The sequence below is a fragment of the Trachypithecus francoisi genome, unplaced genomic scaffold (genome assembly GCF_009764315.1).
Source record: "Trachypithecus francoisi isolate TF-2019V2 unplaced genomic scaffold, Tfra_2.0 Lachesis_group13, whole genome shotgun sequence".
Taxonomy (NCBI): domain Eukaryota; kingdom Metazoa; phylum Chordata; class Mammalia; order Primates; family Cercopithecidae; genus Trachypithecus; species Trachypithecus francoisi.
The window spans coordinates 12654021-12672224 of NW_022681458.1; the positions used below are offsets into that span (position 1 = coordinate 12654021).

At 39.0% G+C, this 18204-nt stretch overlaps 1 protein-coding gene across 1 annotated transcript in view; it reads left to right on the forward strand.

The window, feature by feature from the left end:
- The first annotated feature begins 8513 nt into the window (after window positions 1-8513).
- The window catches only part of SPHKAP (SPHK1 interactor, AKAP domain containing), a 217942-nt gene continuing 208251 nt past the window's right edge, over window positions 8514-18204 (forward strand). The window contains 1 exon segment of the mRNA XM_033229965.1: window positions 8514-8895. Within this exon segment, the coding sequence (XP_033085856.1) occupies window positions 8864-8895 (32 nt within the window). The 5' untranslated portion in view covers window positions 8514-8863.

The following is an 18204-nucleotide window of genomic DNA, read 5'->3' on the forward strand; positions in this document are numbered from 1 at the left end:
AAGGACTATAATGTGTGACATGTAAATTACAGACTGAACCACTTCCCTACAACTGTACTTTATCTCCTGATAATTTTTTCCTTTCTCTTTTCTTTATTTTTAAATGAAGAAGTATATACTATACCTGTCAGATATCTTGGGAGAAAAACCTCAGTGTCAGTCAGTGATCCGTACTATTATTTGAGATAGTCATGAGGACGCTATGAGGCTTACAGAGAATGGTGGGGAGAAAGTGGGAAGAATACTATGATGCTCAATTCTCAGATTTGTGCTCAACCTCAGAATGGATTGTGAGGTGCAAGTTTTAGCTGGCCAAATCCTACACGTGGAAGAGGGAAACCATCACAAAAAGACAGTGTGCACCAGCTTTCTTTGTACCTGCCAAGCCATCGAGTTCCTCCTTAATTTAGGGCTGATTCAGAAGCTATTCCAATAACCGTTTGTTCCCCCACCTATTGGCCACATTCTTCTTTGCATATCTTGCTTTTTCTGTCTGTAATGAATGTAAATGTTCCCTTTTGAGAAATATGTTCCCCACCAGCCAATCCAAAGTTACCCCGCTGTCTGTAATTTATACTGTACATTACTATCTAAAAGTCTCCCATTTACTCTGCGCCCTCCATCAGAAACTAAGCTCTGGCTGTGCGCAGTGGCTGAGAACTTTGGGAGGGTGAAGTGGGCAGATCACCCGAGGTCAGGAGTTTGAGACCGGCCTGGTCAATATGATGAAACCCCGCATGGTGGTGGGTGCCTGTAATCCCAGCTACTGGGGAGACTGAGGCAGGAGACTCACCTAAACCCGGGAGGCAGAAGTTGCAGTGAGCTGAGATCATGCCATTGCACTCCAGCCTGGGCAATGAGAGCAAAACTCCATAAAAAAGAAAAAGAAAAAGAAAAGAAAGGAAGAAGGGAAGGGAAGGGAAGGGAAGGGAACTAAGCTTTGTGGGCATAGGCAAGGACCTGGCACTCCTGTTATTAATGCCTCCCAGTATGCACTCAGATGAAATAGTACCTGAACCATGGAACACACTCAGTGAGTACTCTGGTCTGAATATTTGTCCCCCTCCTCACCCCTACACACAATTCATATGCTGAAACCCAATCACCAATATAATTAGCATTAGAAAGTGGGGCCTAGGGAGGCAATAAAGTCATTCTTTGTGAATAGAATTAGTGCCCTTATAAAAGAGGTCCCAGAGAGACGCTTTGTCCCTTCCACCAATGTGAGGATGCAGAGAGAAGGTATCATTGTAAATGGAAAGCAGGCCCCCACTAGACACTGTATCTGCCAGCACCTTGATCTTGGACTTCTGTACCACTAGAACTGTGAGAAACAAATGTCTGTCTTTTGTAAGCTACCCGGTCTATGGTATTTTGTTGCAGTCACCCAAATGGAGTAAGACAGTGAGTATTCATTGTTGAATAGCGAAAACATGAATAGACTTTCCTTCACTCCAAGGAAAGGAGTGAAGGAAATCAACAAGTACAATCCTGTAGAATCTCCAAAGCAGAGGGATGTGGGCCCAGAGACAACCTGGGAATCATTGCAAAGCAGGGAACATCTAAGAAACAAGAATCCTGGCATGGATGTGCAATTGAGACATACGGCCTTCCTTCCCTACCCACCATGCTGCCTACCAAAATGGCTGATCATGGTAGGCAGAATAACAGAACCCAAAAGACATTCAGACAGTCATGCTTCAGTCCCCAAAACCTGTGAATATGTTACCTTACGTGAGCAAAGGGGCTTTGGTGATGTGATTAGGTTAAGGATTTTGAGATGAGGTTACCCAGGATCATCCAAGTGGCCCACTCTAATCATGTGAACCATTAAAAGTGGAAGAGTAAGGCAGAAAAGTGGGCCAGAGATATACTGTGTATGAAAGACTTCACCCACTATTGCTGTCTATGAAACTGGAGAAAGAGAGAGGGCTAGGAGCTAAGCAATGGGGCTGACTTTAGAGGCAGGAAGTGGCCACAAGTTTACAGCCAGCAAGAAAACGAGGACCTGGGTCCTACAGCCACAAGGAGCTGAGTTCTGCCAATCACCTGAATGACCAGGAAATGGATTCTTCCCTAGAGCCTCCAAAACAACATAACCTGTTGATACCTTGATTTTAGTGTGATGAGAACAATAATGAACTGACCTCCAGAACTGTAGGATTATAAATTTTATTTTGTTTTAATCCACTACATTTGTGATAATTTGTAATAGTCTGATGAGAACTATAATTAACTGACCTCTAGAAATGTAAGATTATAAATTTTATTTTAAGCCACTAAATTTGTGGTAATTTTTTATAACCGTAATAGAAAATGAATACACTGATCACAAAAGCCTTAGATCAGAAAAATATAGTAGAATGAAATGTAAGTAAAACCAGTGTTCCCATATGGTACAATGTGTATACTTAGCATCTCACCTCACTCTACCCCTCTGCTGCCAAGATTTCTCTTAGGAAAAAAAAAAAAAGAAAGAAAGAAATAGACCTGGATCGTTTAGAGTTCAACTTACAATGGTGTTGATCTTTCAGAGAATTCCAACAAAATGGAGCAGTTCTATTATTATTATAGTCAGGATCGATTTTATTCTATTATTCTATTCAGGATTGATTTTAAAGCACTGAAAGCATTTTAAAATATTGATGATTGTTTCTTTAGCAGCAGTTATGCTGCAACATCTCTTTATTCCACTGTGGCTAAGAGAGGTTTGCATCAGCCTGTGTGTGTGTGTGTGTGTGTGTGTGTGTGTGTGTGTTCCCTTTCTACTTATCTCTAAATTCCCATTGATTATGGGTACTTGGAAGGCAATCATTTTCTTTCTTTAGTGAAGACAGCATAATCTAGAGAAAAATCTTTAAATTTTTGTATAGACCGTGCACTTACTTTATGTAATATTCTAGTTGACCATATAAAAGCAATATTTTCTTTCTGTTTTTTAATTCAATTTTTACTTGAAATTACTGTTGTTTCACATGCAATTGTAAGAAATAAAAAAAGCAAGCTTATATACCCTTTACTCAGTTTACTCCAATGGTAACATGTTGCAAAAGCTATAGTATAATATTACACCTAGGATATTGACATTAATACAGTTAGGATATACAATATTTCCATAACCACAAAGATCTATCAATCATGTTGCCATTTTATATCCATATCCATTTCGCTTCTTCCCCACCCCTCCTTAGTTTCAGCAATCATTAATCTGCTCTCCATTTCTATAATTTTGTTTTCTACAAATGTCATATATATAATATATATACATTTATTATATATTATTATATATTTACATAGTACATGTATATACATATATTATATATTATTATATTTACATTCATATAACCACCTAGATTACTATTTTCACTCAGCGTAATTTTCTGGAGATTCATCCATGTTATTTCATGTATTGATATTTTGTTGTTGTTTTTAATTGCTGAGTAGTATTCCAAGGTATGGCTATACCAAGTTGTTTAACTATTTGCCAGTGAGGGATGTCTTTGTTGTTTCTAGGTTTTGATTATTACAAGTAAAACGGCTATAAACATTGGAGTAAGAATATTTCATGGACAGAAGGCTTAATTTCTCTGTGATAAATGCTCAGGAGTACAACTATGGGGTCGTATTCTTCTAGCATGTTTAGTTTTTTTATGAAATTGCCAAACTACTTCAGAGTGATTTTAATATTTTATATTCTCAGCAGTAATGGATGAGTGGCTCAGTTTTTCCCACAGCTTTTTCAACATTTGGTTGTGGAAATATTTTTAATTTTTGCCATTTTGAAAGGTATAAAATGAAATATTGTCATTCTAACAAGAAACAACACAAAATTAAAACTTACCTAATAGTGATATTGGTCATCTTTTCCTGTGCTTATTTGTCATCTGTAAAACCTCTTCAGTGAAATGTCTGTTTATATCTTTAACTCATGTTCTAGTTGGATTTTTTTTTTTTTACAGGTGAGTTTTGAGAGGCTTTTAAAATATATTCTAGATGCTAGTCTTTTGTCAAGTATTTAATTTCCAGAAGTTTCTTCTTAGTGTGTAGCATAATAATGTCCCAGAAATTTTGATATATTGTATTTTCATCTTCATTGAATTAGATGTGTTTTTTAAATTTTCTTTTTGTTTTTTTTTTTTGAGACGGAGTCTCGCTCTGTCGCCCAGGCTGGAGTGCAGTGGCCGGATCTCAAGCTCCGCCTCCCAGGTTTACGCCATTCTCCTGCCTCAGCCTCCCGAGTAGCTGGGACTACAGGCGCCAGCCACCTCTCCCGGCTAGCTTTTTTTGTATTTTTTAGTAGAGACGGAGTTTCACCGTGTTAGCCAGGATGGTCTCGAACTCCTGACCTCATGATCCGCCCATCTCGGACTCCCCAAGTGCTGGGATTACAGGCTTGAGCCACCGCGCCCAGCCTTAAATTTTCTTTGACCTCTTTAACCTATGGATTATTTAGATGGGTGGTCTTTAGTTTCCAAGTATTTGAATATATTCCTCTTATCTTTCTGTTCTTGATTTCGTTTTTGTTCTCATTGTAGTTGGAGGACACACTGCATATATGATTTCAATTATTTATAATTTATTGATATTTCCTTATTGCGCCCAAATATGGTTTATCTTGGTGTATGTTCAGTGGACACTTGAAAAAAAAAAGTGTATTCTATTTTTAGGTGGCATATTCTATAAATGTCAATTTGATCCTTTTGGGTGATGGTGTTGCTGAGTCTTTCAATTTCTCAATAATTTTCTGACTAGTCATTTTATCAACTGTTGAGAAAAAGTGGTTAAAGTCTTCAGATATAATTTTGGATTCGTCCATTTCTTTTTTTAGTTCTATTATTCTGTTGTTTTGTATGTTTTGCAGCTCTGCTGTTTCTGTGTATACATTTAAAGTTGGTATGTCTACTTGGTAGATTGACCCTCTTGTTATTAAATAATCTCCCTCTCTGTCCCTGGTAATTTTCCTTGCTCTGGGGTCTATTGTATGTATATAAATATAGCCACATATGCTTTCTTTTAAATAATGTTTGCCTAATATATCTTTCATTACACTTTTACTTTTAATCTTCCTATAGGGTTATATTTGAAATGTTTATTACAGAGACCACATAATTGGGTCATATCTTTAATCCACACTGCCAATCTCTGTCTTTAAATTGTTCTATTTAGACCCTTTACATTTAATGTAATCATTGGTACATTAAGCTCAAAATTGACAGGGTTTTATTTTGTTGTTTCTGTTTGTTTTCTCCCTTCTTTGTTTTTGTTTCCTTTTTCCTCCTTTACTATGGATTAATTAAACATTTTTAAAAATTTTTAAATGATAAAAATCATTTAAAATGATTAAAATAAAAAAATTAAAATCAATAAAACCAATTTTATTGATTTAACCTACATTATTTTTGAGCATATCTATGTGCATAGCTTTATAATTTCTATACATGCTATCTATGTGTATACATATGCGTGTATGTATATATATGTATATAAATTTATAGTTTATTGGTGTTGGTCAATTTACCAGTTTGAGTAAAATGTATAAATTTTACTTGTCTTACAACCTTTACCCTTCTCTCTTTAATATAATTGTCTTAAATGTTTTATCTATCTACATTTAGAACCATATCAAAGTCATAATCTTTCCTTTGATTTTCAAATATAGTTTAGGAAACTCAAAAGGAGAAGAAAATTCTGTTGTATCTTTCAAATTTTTCCTACTGTTTTCTTCTTTCCTGATATTCTAAGATGCCTGAAACTGTAAAGACAGTTTCATTGGTGTCTAGACAATTTCCTTTAGTCATTCTTTTAGGAGAGGTCTGCTGGAATCCTATACCATTTTCATCTTCATTTCTAATGAGTATTTTTATTAGACATAAGATTCTGTGTTCATAGTTCTCTTCCTCCACACTTGAAAAATGTTGTCAATTACTTCAGTACTCCATGGCTTCTAGTGGGAAATTCACTGTTTTTGAACTATATTTCCTTTATGGGTAAAGTGATGCTTCTCTCCAACTAATAAAACAATTTGTGTTTTATTGTGGTTACTCTATTTTCACTTCTAAAACCTCCCTTTAGTTTTTCTTTACATCTTCTACTTACATTTGCTTAGATTTTTTAGGAGTCGACTTTCTTTTTTTATTATTTGTTTATATTGCTCATTAAATTATTTTTATCATGTCTGCTTTAAAATCTTTGACAGATACATTTAACATCTCTGTCATTTCCATGTTATTAATAGTATCGATTGATTGTTTTTTGTATGTGGATTTTCATTCAGATCTGGTTTTTAATATGACAAATAATTTTCTATTAAAGCCTGCCTAATTGGGGCATTATGTCAGAACATTCTGAATTTTATTTAAAGATCTGTTTTAGATGGATTCTCTTGACACATCTCCTGTAAGGCAAAGAAAATAAGGGCAGCACTACCTCATCACTACCAAGTGGGGGTAGAAATCTGGGCTCCTCACTTGGCTTTTGTTGACACTTGAAAAACAGGTAGTGGTATTCACTACTGTGAAGCAAGGGTGCGTGGGAGTTTAGGCGACTCACTAGGCCTTCACTGATAAGAGTGGTAGGAGTACCTAGTTCCTGCTTCCCATGCGGCCTTCTGTGATTCGGAGTGGGGAGCAGGGGATACACATAGGGCCTTATTACTTCTGAACTATGGTTTTTGACTCTCCACAACAACTCCCCTGACACTGCCTCAGTGTAGAGTGGAAGTGGGGGAGTGCTCATTACTGCTCTGTCGATATGAAAGTACAAGCTCTATTGATACCAAGGTGAAGAAGTGGTACTGCTACTCCTTGTTAGAACTGAAAGTCCTGGATCCCATGGAACCAGCCCAAATGTCCATCAATCAATGAGTGGATAAAGAAATTGTGTTATATATATATACACACACACACAATGGAATACTACTCAGTCATAAAAAGGAATGAATTAATGGTATTTGCAGGAATTTGGATGAAACAGGAGACCATTATTCTGTGTGAAGTAACTCAGGAATGGAAAACCGAACATATGTTCTCACTTATAAGTGGGAGCTAAGCTGTGAAGACACAAAAGCATAAGAATGATACAATAGACTTTGGGGACTCAGGGGAAAGTGTGGGAGGGAGGTGAGGGATTAAAGAGTGCAAATTGGGTTCAGTGCATACTGCTCAGGTGATGGGTGCACCAAAATCTCACAAATCACCACTGAATAACTTACTCAAGTAACCAAACACCACCTGCTCCCCCAAAAATCTATGGAAATAAAAAACATTTTTTAAAAAGGCTTGGCTCCCTACTTTGCCATCATGCCACCTGCATGTGTGGAATGGGAAGGGGACTTCATTATTTCTGTGTGGATGTGGAAGTTCAAGCTCTTCTTGGCACCATCATGGGGGAAAGGAGACATGAAGAGGAGAGTGCGGCCAGTGTTTGGAGGGGATGAAAGTCCTGGTCCCTACTTAGTTTTCTTTGACACCACCTGGCCCAGGGTACTGACTTACATCCTTAGAGCCTACAGATGGTGAAATGTAGCCTTCCTACTTGGCCTTTGATGGTGTAGTTGAAAAAGGGCCACAGGTTTTTTTCTCATGGTGTTTGGCCACAGGGGAGCTATTATTGTGTGTAAATTTTCTGTCTTGCTAGGCTGCCTCTTTCCTGATCCTGTGGCTAGAAAGAGGAGTCCTTTGTCAAGGCTTTTCCTGTCTCTGCCCCTTGACATTTCTGGGTTGTCATCTTCTTCAGCCGAAGTCTGGGAGAACCTCAGGAACTCATCATTATGCCATGTTTTGAGTCCCAGGATCTCTAAGGGTCTGTATTCTTCTGTCCACCTTTTTCTCATGCCTGTTTTATAGATAACCTCTGGGGGATTTTGTTGTACCTACTAGGAGGAACAGCTAAAAGTACATTGGCTCAACCTTCCCATTTGTGGAAGTCCCAAATTTTATTTTTAATTTGTTTTTTAATTGGAAAAAGAAACAGATTCCACAGCGCCCTCATCTTAGCAGATACTTGCTACTGTCAGTGCCTTTCTTCTTAAGACAACTCTCATTTTTGCTCAGGGAGATAGCCAGCCGGCAACTGGGGAAGTTTGTGACAGCTCTTCCTCCCAGGTTCCGAGTGCTGTCCTCGGAAGGATGGCCGCTCTCTTAGGTTTTGAGATTTCTGTGTGCGCACACGGTTCTAACAGAAGAGAGAGAAGACTAAGTCACAGTTAAGCAAAATGAGTTAAAGAAACGTGAAAACCAAAACCAAGAGAGAAAGTCCAAATAAAGGGAAAAGACTTGGGGTGTCAAAGAGAGCATGGTTCTGAGTGATCGACCATAACGTGATAGACCACAAACAAAAATGAAATCCAGACAGGAAGCCAGAGGAGCGGCTCGCGACCAGTGGGGAGTGTGGGCACTGCTAGGAGTGAGGGCGTGAATGTGGGAAAGTGGGTGATAACTTCAAGGCTCAGATCTGCTGTATGCCAGAGAGAAAGGGAGGGGAGACCGACGGCGGGTGGGGAAAGAGACATTGGGTCTGGAGTCACCTATGTTTCTGGGCACGAATGAGCGGTACAGCAGGATCCTCGAGCACCTGAGACTGGGGCCTGCCCTGCAGGAGGCAGGAGCCAGGCAGAAAAGTGGGAGCGTTGGCCAAGCGCTCCTGCAAGATCAGAGAGGACGGCGGGAGGGGACAGCGGGCGGTCGCAGCGCACAGAGCTTGCCGGCCAGGGAGGAGCGAGTCTCCGTGGGCGCCGCCGCCGCCCCAGCCTGCGCGCCTCTCTCCTGGCGCGCGCCAGTCTGCCACTCTGGGAGCTGGGTCCTAGCACCACAGACTTATCCTTCGCCTGCACTTTCCGTCTTTCTTCTCTAGGCGCCCATCAACAATGGATGGCAACTCCCTGCTCTCTGTACCAAGGTAAGACCCGCTTCTTTCTATGCCCAATATCATGTCGATCAAACTCCGTTCCGCGTTGTGAGTCGCTCACCAACTTGCCCCAGAGTGCTTCGGTTTGCACGGGGCTCCCAGCGAGGAGGCAGGGGTCACTGCACTTGTAAATAAGTCCTGTCCAGCCTCGCTGGAGCTACAGGGGTCCCTGTCAACTGCCCCACAGCGCGCGATGCTGAGTGGGGCCTGTGCACTGGAGTGGGTTGTGCACTGGGTTGGGGGTCAGCCCCGTGCCAGCCTCTAAGGCCCAGGGACGGAGGTCTGCTCTGCCCTGGGTGGAGCCAGGAGCCGGACTTTCCGCCGACACAGCTTGGAGAGGTTTCACACCTTGTGAGGAGCCAGATTCCAAGGTCTAAAACAGGAGGGAACCGGGCTAGAGCAAAGTACCCCGCTTTCCGTCCACCTTGACCTGGGCGGGTGTCTGGGGCTGCTGGGGTGGGGAAGATCGTCCCTCACTCCCGACCGCCACCTAGACTACCCCCAAAGCGAGATCTTAAGGTTGGACAGAAAAGACCTGGATCCCCTGCAGTCCCACCGTCCTCCGCCGCCCCCACACTCCCTGCCAGTCTGCGAGTTCCTTCTTTAACACTTTTGGCTTTTCTCGTCCCCACACCGGGGTAGGTCAGGGACGCCCCCCTAGGGGCTGCCGGGTGCCAGTAACGTGTTTTTTGGGGCGTGTTTCTTTTTCCTGTTTCTTAATGCCCCTGTTTCGCACTCCTTCTAACTCAGTCTTTTGCGAATTTAAGAACCCGAGATTTTTATGTCTTCCCCATAAACGTCTGGGTGAATCGGAGCGGTGGTGCTGCTCCTGCTCCGCCAGTTGGGCAGGTGGCCTTTGCGCTCTTTGCGCTCGCTGGGCGCGGAGCTTTCGCGCCGGGAGCTGAGGATGCTGTTGCTCCCAGGTAGGGGGTGCCCCGGCTGCGGCGCAGCCCCACCTCCCCTCGGCATCGGCTTAGCGTGGCTCTTGGAGCCATCCCTACTCCCTCTTTTCCCCAAGCAAACAGCTAGGTAGCTTCCAGAGGAGAGCACCAGGCCCTAGAATAAACACGTTAAGTTCGGATTCTTGGAGAGCAGTAAAACCCAATATGCACTGGCCAGGGCACACATGTAGTGATACTACATTGCCAAGGAGCCGAGATGCGGTGGGAGGGGAGGTGGGGGTGGCGGAGGAGGAGAGACTGCTTTCCAAAGGTATTGAAGGCTGCCATCTAGAGACTTGAATTTTTTGTATTCCGCGATGAAATAACGCTTTCTCAGTTCCACAGGCACTTCCTCCTTAAGCGTCCCTTCGCCGCGGGGGTAGCAAATGCTTCCGAAAATGCCCGCGGTGGTTTCTGTGCACCCCCCTAAGTAGCTCTTAAGTGAAGTCCCAATCTCCACCCTCCCGATCCCTGCCCCAGCCCAACAGGGTCAAACGACCACCACTAAGTCTTCCCATTTTGCCGATTTTTCTGAACTGAAAAAAAAAATTGCCAGTAATATTTAAGCAAAGGCATTAAGGTGTTTGGAAAGTCATGTAAACTGGAAGCTGACTTTCTCCACCTATCTATTCTACTGTCTAGGGCAAATGGTCATTAGAATTGAAATGGTGAATTGGGTGGTCCTAATAATCTTCCAATAGAGATTTTTGATAACAGATTGATTGCTTTAATCCGGTTTTACAGAACAATATAGCTGTGCCTGAACCCTGACTGTATTTCTGTTCAAATATTGAAACATTTTCTAAATTACTAGAAACCATTGTGCCAGTAATTTATTAATATTATTTCTGTCTCAGTACTATAAAATGACCTTATAAAGAGCAAAGCAACTCCGATGATATTGCTCTGTGTCTTGTAGTAGCCTATTAAAATGTTAATATAGGTTTAATATCAGCTGCAGCAAACTAAGCTTTTTGAACCTGGCTTTTTATTCACCTATTTCCACAAATCAGCGTAGCGATTTCGGGTATTTTCTTAGCATTCTTAATCATGTAAATTAACTCCTACACATGAGTTGATTCAATCCTCTATTTCATTGTATACAAGAAACATCATTTCTTTTCTATAAGACTTAATTGAAAGCCATAGGGATTAGTATGCAAAAAGTAAATTAAAATTTTCAATGGTGTAGACAAATCATGTATTAGTCATGCTACTTGTTCACAAAACATTGCATTTTAAAGAACTGATTATTGACTATTCTACGTAAGCTTTTCGAAGAAAACAACAATGATTAGCAAATATCAAATTGTTACTGGTCAAGGCTTGTGATGTCCAAATCTGAAAACATTTTTGGTATCTAATAAAATTAAGTTGGTGGTTATAAATCATTGTTTCTCTTAAGAATTAGAAAACAATTTAAGACATTCTACTTAATAGAGAAAACAAAATGATTTAATAACATATTGAGTTAGTTAGAGAATATATTTTTATGTTGGCTTTTCCATTTTCTTAGAATTTTCTATTAAACACAAATATAAATAACTGAAATTTCAATCAAGCAATATTCTGTGAAGATTGATGTTAAAACTGAATGTGACTCATATACTTCAGAAACTGTAAAACATGTTTTGTTTTTAAAGGAAATGTTTCGGGTTCTTTGAGTTTAAACTGTATTCCCTTCCTTCTGTGAAAACTCTAATTCATTTTTACTATGAATATTTTCATTTTTAAATGTGCAGTAAGTTATGTGGATTACATCACAGATTTCTTAAAATCACTGATTATCAAAGCTGGAAGGTATCTTCCATAAGGAAACCAAGCTGTGCAGAGATTAAATGTTTCCATGTTAGTTGCATTATAGACCTGGATGCAAGTGTTTTCTGACTAGTAGTCCAATTCAAGAAAAAAAAAAAATTTAAGGGAGATTTTTTTAAATCTAAAAGCTTTGATAGAGGTTCTTTAGTCATCTATTTTATGGAAAATTGATTTGATTTGCTAAGTCACAAAATTAGATATTAGAAAAACAGAAAAAGAATCAAAGGACTTCCATCCAGTCTGTTCTATAGTACACTGTAATACAATGCAGTAGTTTCCCCTTACAAAAAAAAGTCAATTTCACTTTTGTATTGGTAACTAGTGTGTGTATAGTAAGGTGTTATCCACTGTTATCTAATATATTAAATTATTTGATCATCACATCCTTGTGAGTCAATTATGATGGATATTATCATCTCCATTTCCTAGCTGAAAACTCTGAAGCAAAAGGAAATTAAATAAAGCAAATAATTGTATTAAAAATCCATATAAATTGTATGTAGCAGAGCTAGGTCATCCACAAAATTTTTCTGCCTTTAAGTCCAGTTTTCTTTCATGTACTGATTGAAAATCCATACTTTATTTTAAATGGAGGGAAAAATAAATTCTGGTACACAATTTGGACAAACACTGATATCATCAGAACACACGGAGGCAGCCTAAAAGCAAGGAGACCATCTTTTAAAGCCAACAAGTGCTAAAAAATAATCTTTCTTAGCAAACAGAAATAGTTTGTCACCTTGACCATATCTAAGCTTGAATTTGAGTGTTAAGAGAGTTCCTTGCTTTCTAAACATTTGCATTGTTATACTGTATTGCTTTGTTCTTTTTGCTTGGTTTACTGGATTCTACTGTAATAATTAAATGTTTGTATGGCACTTCAAATGATAAGATCAAAACTCATCAAATGTAAACTTTTGAAACAATAATTTCTATTGATTTTCTCCATGTGTCATAATGTATATAGGCTTCCTGTCATTTTGTTTTAACCAATCCAAAGTTTAACATGGACACATTTCACTAAAACTCATCAGAATCTCAAGATGTTACCTCTCAGTATGTTAGTTCCAGGAAAAATAAAATTGATTTTTTAAAATGGAGCAAACAACCCAATACTGTATACTAGACCATAATCTTCCATCACCAAGTTTTTATAGAAAGGTTAACTGATTTTAGATTTACACAAAAGGAGAAATTTAAGAGTACATTTAAATTTCTTTGTCCTATTTATGAAAAACTTTCAGAAAAGATTAATCCATTGCTCTTAAGTTGAGGAACAGGGACAAACATGAAGTGCTGCCTGAAGAGTACACTTTACTTCATTCTCTGTTTTGGAGTGCACACTGTCCTCAAGGCCAGCACTGAGCTGTGGGCACCTTCCCCAAGTCTCAATCTCTTCTCAGGGTAACACTGCCCAAGAGGTACAATTTCCTATAGAGAAAGGAACTGGGAATTAGAAAGTCCTGGTGCCTCAAATTCTGAGAGTCCACTTTGTTGCTGGGTTGTGGATACTTGGTTAAGAGACTGGAATTCTGAAGGCAATTCCCAATAGAAAAAAAAAAAAAGAAGGCTTAAAAGACCAACATTAAAACTACACCTTAGATACTGGCAAGTTTGATGGGCCCTTTACAATCTTCTCATAAATGAATAATTAAGATATATTTTGTTTTACAAGTGGCCTCCTTTGGCTAGTGCTACTCATTTGAATTGTTTCTTGGTGTTACAGAGTTACAGCTACAAATAATGGTAAGGAGGGGAAGAGGAAACAGTGATGAATTATATTTGTTTGTTGATTTGTTGTTGTTGTTGTTTTGTTTTTTGCTTTTGATTTTGTTTTTAAGATGGAGTTTGACTCTTGTTGCCCAGGCTGGAATGCAATGGCTGCATCTCTGCTCACTGCAACCTCCACCTCCCTCCGGGATTCAAGCGATTCTCCAGCCTCAGCCTCCCAAGTAGCTGGGATTACAGGCATGCGCCACCACCCCCGGCTAATTTTGTATTTTTAGTAGAGACGGGGTTTCACCACGTTGATCAGGCTAGTCTCCAACTGATCTCAGGTGATCTGGCCCGCCCCAGCCTCCCGAAGTGCTGGGATTACAAGCGTGAGCTACGCGCCCAGCCCTGTATTTGATATTTGGAGATCTGGTGCTTAGTCCTGTTCTGAAATTAATGGCTGAGAATGTCTGGTCAAGTTACCCGACCTGTTGCTTCTCTGCCTCCTCCTGGTTGTGCTGACCTGTATCTTGGATATATTTATCTTCTATGTCCCTCTTACTTCAGTCTTCTGTAATGCCACAACCTGTATTGTAGCAAGGACTCTCTCTTGGGTATGATATGGATAAATGTCTTACTCTCTTGAAAGAGGCAGGTGAAATCAAGGAATTTAAAAGAACTGAAGCAACACCACCCATCCGAAAGAAAGCTTGTCTTCGAGAATTGGGCTTTAGTGTTTTTAATGTTCCCCCAGAGGTGGGAAGCAGCATTATACTGACAGAAACTCTTTTTGTAAAGAAGACAGCACAGTAATTAAGATCCGGTTCTGTCACATATTAGTGATTGGTTACCCACTCTGGGGTAAAATGCTGACCTACTCTGTGATTTATTTTCATCATCTGGGAAATATGAAAACTACTTCAACCATTTGAAAGGATGTGAGGCTCCAGACAGTATTATGAAGTACAAGAAATAGTCTTTAGCCATTGCTTCCCATCATACTGAATGAATTCTTCTAAACATGATTGTTTCATGACAGATTTTTAAAGTTGATACTGGTCAATAGCTCACATAACTCAGAGATAAAGTTGACTTTATCTAATATTAGCATAGATACCCTTTCTTCCTTTTGGTTTTTTTTTTTTCTATCTTTTTAAAAAAATCTATCTATCTCTTCAAATGTAAGTTGTTTCTTATAAATACAGTATTGTATCTTACCTTTTTATCTCATCTAAAAATCTCTTTTTTTAATTGATATGTTAAGACCATTCACATTTGTTAAGATTGTAGATAGGGATAAATTAGCTAGCTATTTTCTATTTGTGTCATATGTTTTTTATTCTTTTTAAAAATTTCTGCTCTGCTTTGGGTTAAATGAGAATTGTTTTGTGATTCCATTTTACTTTCTTTATTGATTTATTATTTATCTTTTGTTAAAAAGTGTGTGGTTGCTCCAGGATTTAGAAGATGTTTTTTATTAAGCAGAATCTACCTTCAAATTTTAACATACCAGTTCACATCCAGTGTGAGGTTTTTACAAGGGTACATTCTAAATTATCTCCTCTGATCCTTTGTGCTAATATCACCATGTATTTTATTTTTACAAATGTCATGAACACACTATATATTTTGCTTTAAATCACCAGATATTTTTAGAACAATTAGAAATATGAAAAAAAGCCTTCATTTATTCCATTTCTGACATTTTATTTGCATACATCCAAGTTTCTGCCTGGTATTAACATCTCTTCTGTCCAAAGAGCTTCTTGGATCTGTGACTTCATGCCTGTTACTAATTATGAAAAAAAAATTCAGCCATAATTTCTTAAAATGTTTTTCCTATCCTGTTCTGTTTTTTTCCTTTTCCTTCTAGAATTTTAATTGCACATATATTAGAATACAGCTCTTAGATGTTCTCTTCTAATTGTGTTTTTGTTTCCTTTTCTTTTTCTTTTTTTTTCTTTTTTTTCAGATAGGTAATTTTTATTGACCTATCTTTAAGTTCATTGATTCTTTCGTTGGCTGAGTTCATTCTACTGATAAATTTATCAAAGGCATTCTTCATCTGGTTACCATGTTTTACATTTTTAGCATTTCCATTTAGCATTTAGTTTTACCTTATAGTGTTTATCTCTCTGCTGTAACTACTCATGTGAACTCGCATGCTGTCTGCCTTTTCCATCAGAACCATTTCAATTAAACTCATGATTTGTAATTCTCTGCCAAATAGTTCCAACATCTGTGCCATACCTAGGTCTGGTTCTGTTCGTTGCTTCATCCCTTAGAAGTGTTTTTCTTTTTTCCTTGCTTTTTTCATTAGGGCTTGTAATTTTTTGTTGAAAACCAAAAATCTTGTGTAAAATAGTAGTATCTCCAAATGGAAACTGGAAGTCAGCGTTATATTCCCATGTTAAAGATGAGGAACCAAGACTGAGAAATGTTAAACGACTTGTCGAAGGTTACTCATGTATTGAGTGGCAGAGCCAGAACTTGATCTCTAGGATTTCAAACTCAAAGTATAATGTTAACTTCATCACTGTCCCTCTCAGTTTTCTAATGCCAGTCCATTTCCACTCCGGAGTCCTGCAAGACCTTCTCATGCCACATAGCTTTGTTTATTTCAGACATTTTTCACCCCATATTCTAAGAACGTCATTGAAGCATATGAGATGCCTGTCATGATTTTACTATGTAATCTCAAGATATCACTTTCTTTCTGACTGTCTTTTAATTCAGTCTTTCTCAAAATATGGTCTCTGAATCAAAAGCAGCTACAAAGATGGGTGGATGCTATAAGAGGCTTTGATACGCCACAGGAAGCAATGGAAACATAGGGAGTGACAGCCAACAAAGTTTAGCGTGTGAATTAGAAAGTTTGTATCTGTTCCCAATAGAGCTAAGAATTCAGATACTAAAGCCTCTACCTGCACACCAAGCCACATTTCTGCTTGAGATAGAAGAGGTGACATATTCTGCCACATGGTTTAACAGAGTTTTTCTCCAAAAACAATAACAATAACATGCAGACCAATGTGCTTCCTTTTATTCCTTTTAACTACATATTACGGAGTCAAATTATTGAAATAGTGTCTGAACGTGTTAGAGTAGCCATGGTTTTAGAAGTACAAGTTAGTTCAAAAAACATAAAGGTATCGTATTGCTTTTCAATAGCTGCTTTTAAAAATTGTCAGAAAATGAGTGGCTTAAAACAATGCATTTATCATCTCACAGTTCTGTAGGCCAGAAGTCTGACATAGATCTCACTGGGACAAAGTCAAGGTGTGGCCAAGGCTGCATTCCTTTCTGGAGGTTTCGCAGGAGAAATAGTCTCATTGCCTTTTCCAGCTTCTGGAGGCAGTTTATATGGCTTGCTTCATAACCAGCTTTCCCCATCTACAAAGCTAGCGATGGATGGTTGAGTCGTTTTCTTCAATCACACCATCTGACTTCTGGCCTCCTCTTCTGCCTCCCTCCTTCACTTTTAATAAACCTTGTGGGTCACCTAGATAATCCAGTATAATCTTTCTATATTAAGATCGGCTGGCTATTAAACTTAATTCCATCTTGAACTTTGATTTTTCTTTGTCATACAATGTCACATATACTACAAGTTTCAGAAATTAAGATATGGACATCATTGAGGGAGTTCATTATTCAGTCTACCACAGGCATTAATTGAACTAAAAACTGATCATCCTGGCCATCAAATGACACAAGAAATTCTACGAGGATTAATTTCCGTCTTATTTCTTTCTCCTTGTGTCCTTCTTTCTTTATTAAATAAAAGGGAAGAGGGACAAGACTATTTGTTCGTCCTCTGAGATATGTGAGTCATTCAGTGTGCCTGAGCTGAAAGAACTAAAGGTTATTCGAGAACATAAAACCAGACAGATCAGGATGGACCTGGAAACCCTACCAAATTCACTGTTTGGCACATGTTTATTGCAGTGGTCATTAATGCTATTGAGCAAGTTTTCCAATTGTACTCATAAGCATAGGGCAGGATTGTACTGGCTCTTCTCCTTGGTATAAAACATAGTGACATAATACATTTTGACCAATGCAAAGTGCACAGAAGGGATACCTGTCTCTTCCAGTGTAAGTGTTAAAGATCTCATGTGTGACCTGCTGTATTTCGCTTACTTTCTGCCGTGGTGACTAACAGATTTCAGACTGTGGCTGTTCCAACAGCCTGAGTTTCAGAATGAGGTTGAATTGGAGCAGAGCCCCAAACTAGTCCATGATGGACACGTAGCATGAATAAGAAATATGAATAAGTCTTTGTGGTCTTAATCCCCTGGGGTTCTGGAATTGTGTGATATTGCAGCATAACCTAGCCCATCCTGCCTGATCCGGTTACCCTCAGGGTTGAAATGGTAGGTGATCAGATGGACTTTGCATTGGCTTGTGAAGATTTCCAGAGGATCTCACAGAACTCTGTTTTTGCTCTAGACCTCCAAAGACCCTTATCACTACCTAACAACATATAACTGGACGTATTGATACGAGAATGAAGTTGGAAAAAGGGAGAAATGAGTCTCACCTTGAGCAGTTGTGCAAGTAGTCAGGAGGTATGTCCTGTGGACCAGCTCCAGATAATCCCAGATAATCACAATAAATACCATGGCCTGCAGGCTTCTCCTCCTGGGGACATGGAGTGTGAACTGGGAATCATACTTATCTTGTTATCAATTCACACATTGCACATTTCACAGTACACAGGCTGCTGCTATTTAGGGATGGAATGGTGTTGTATCATATATGGTTTTAACTCTTGCAAATACAGTGCGACATGATCATTTTCCTTTTTTTATCTTTCATCTCTCTT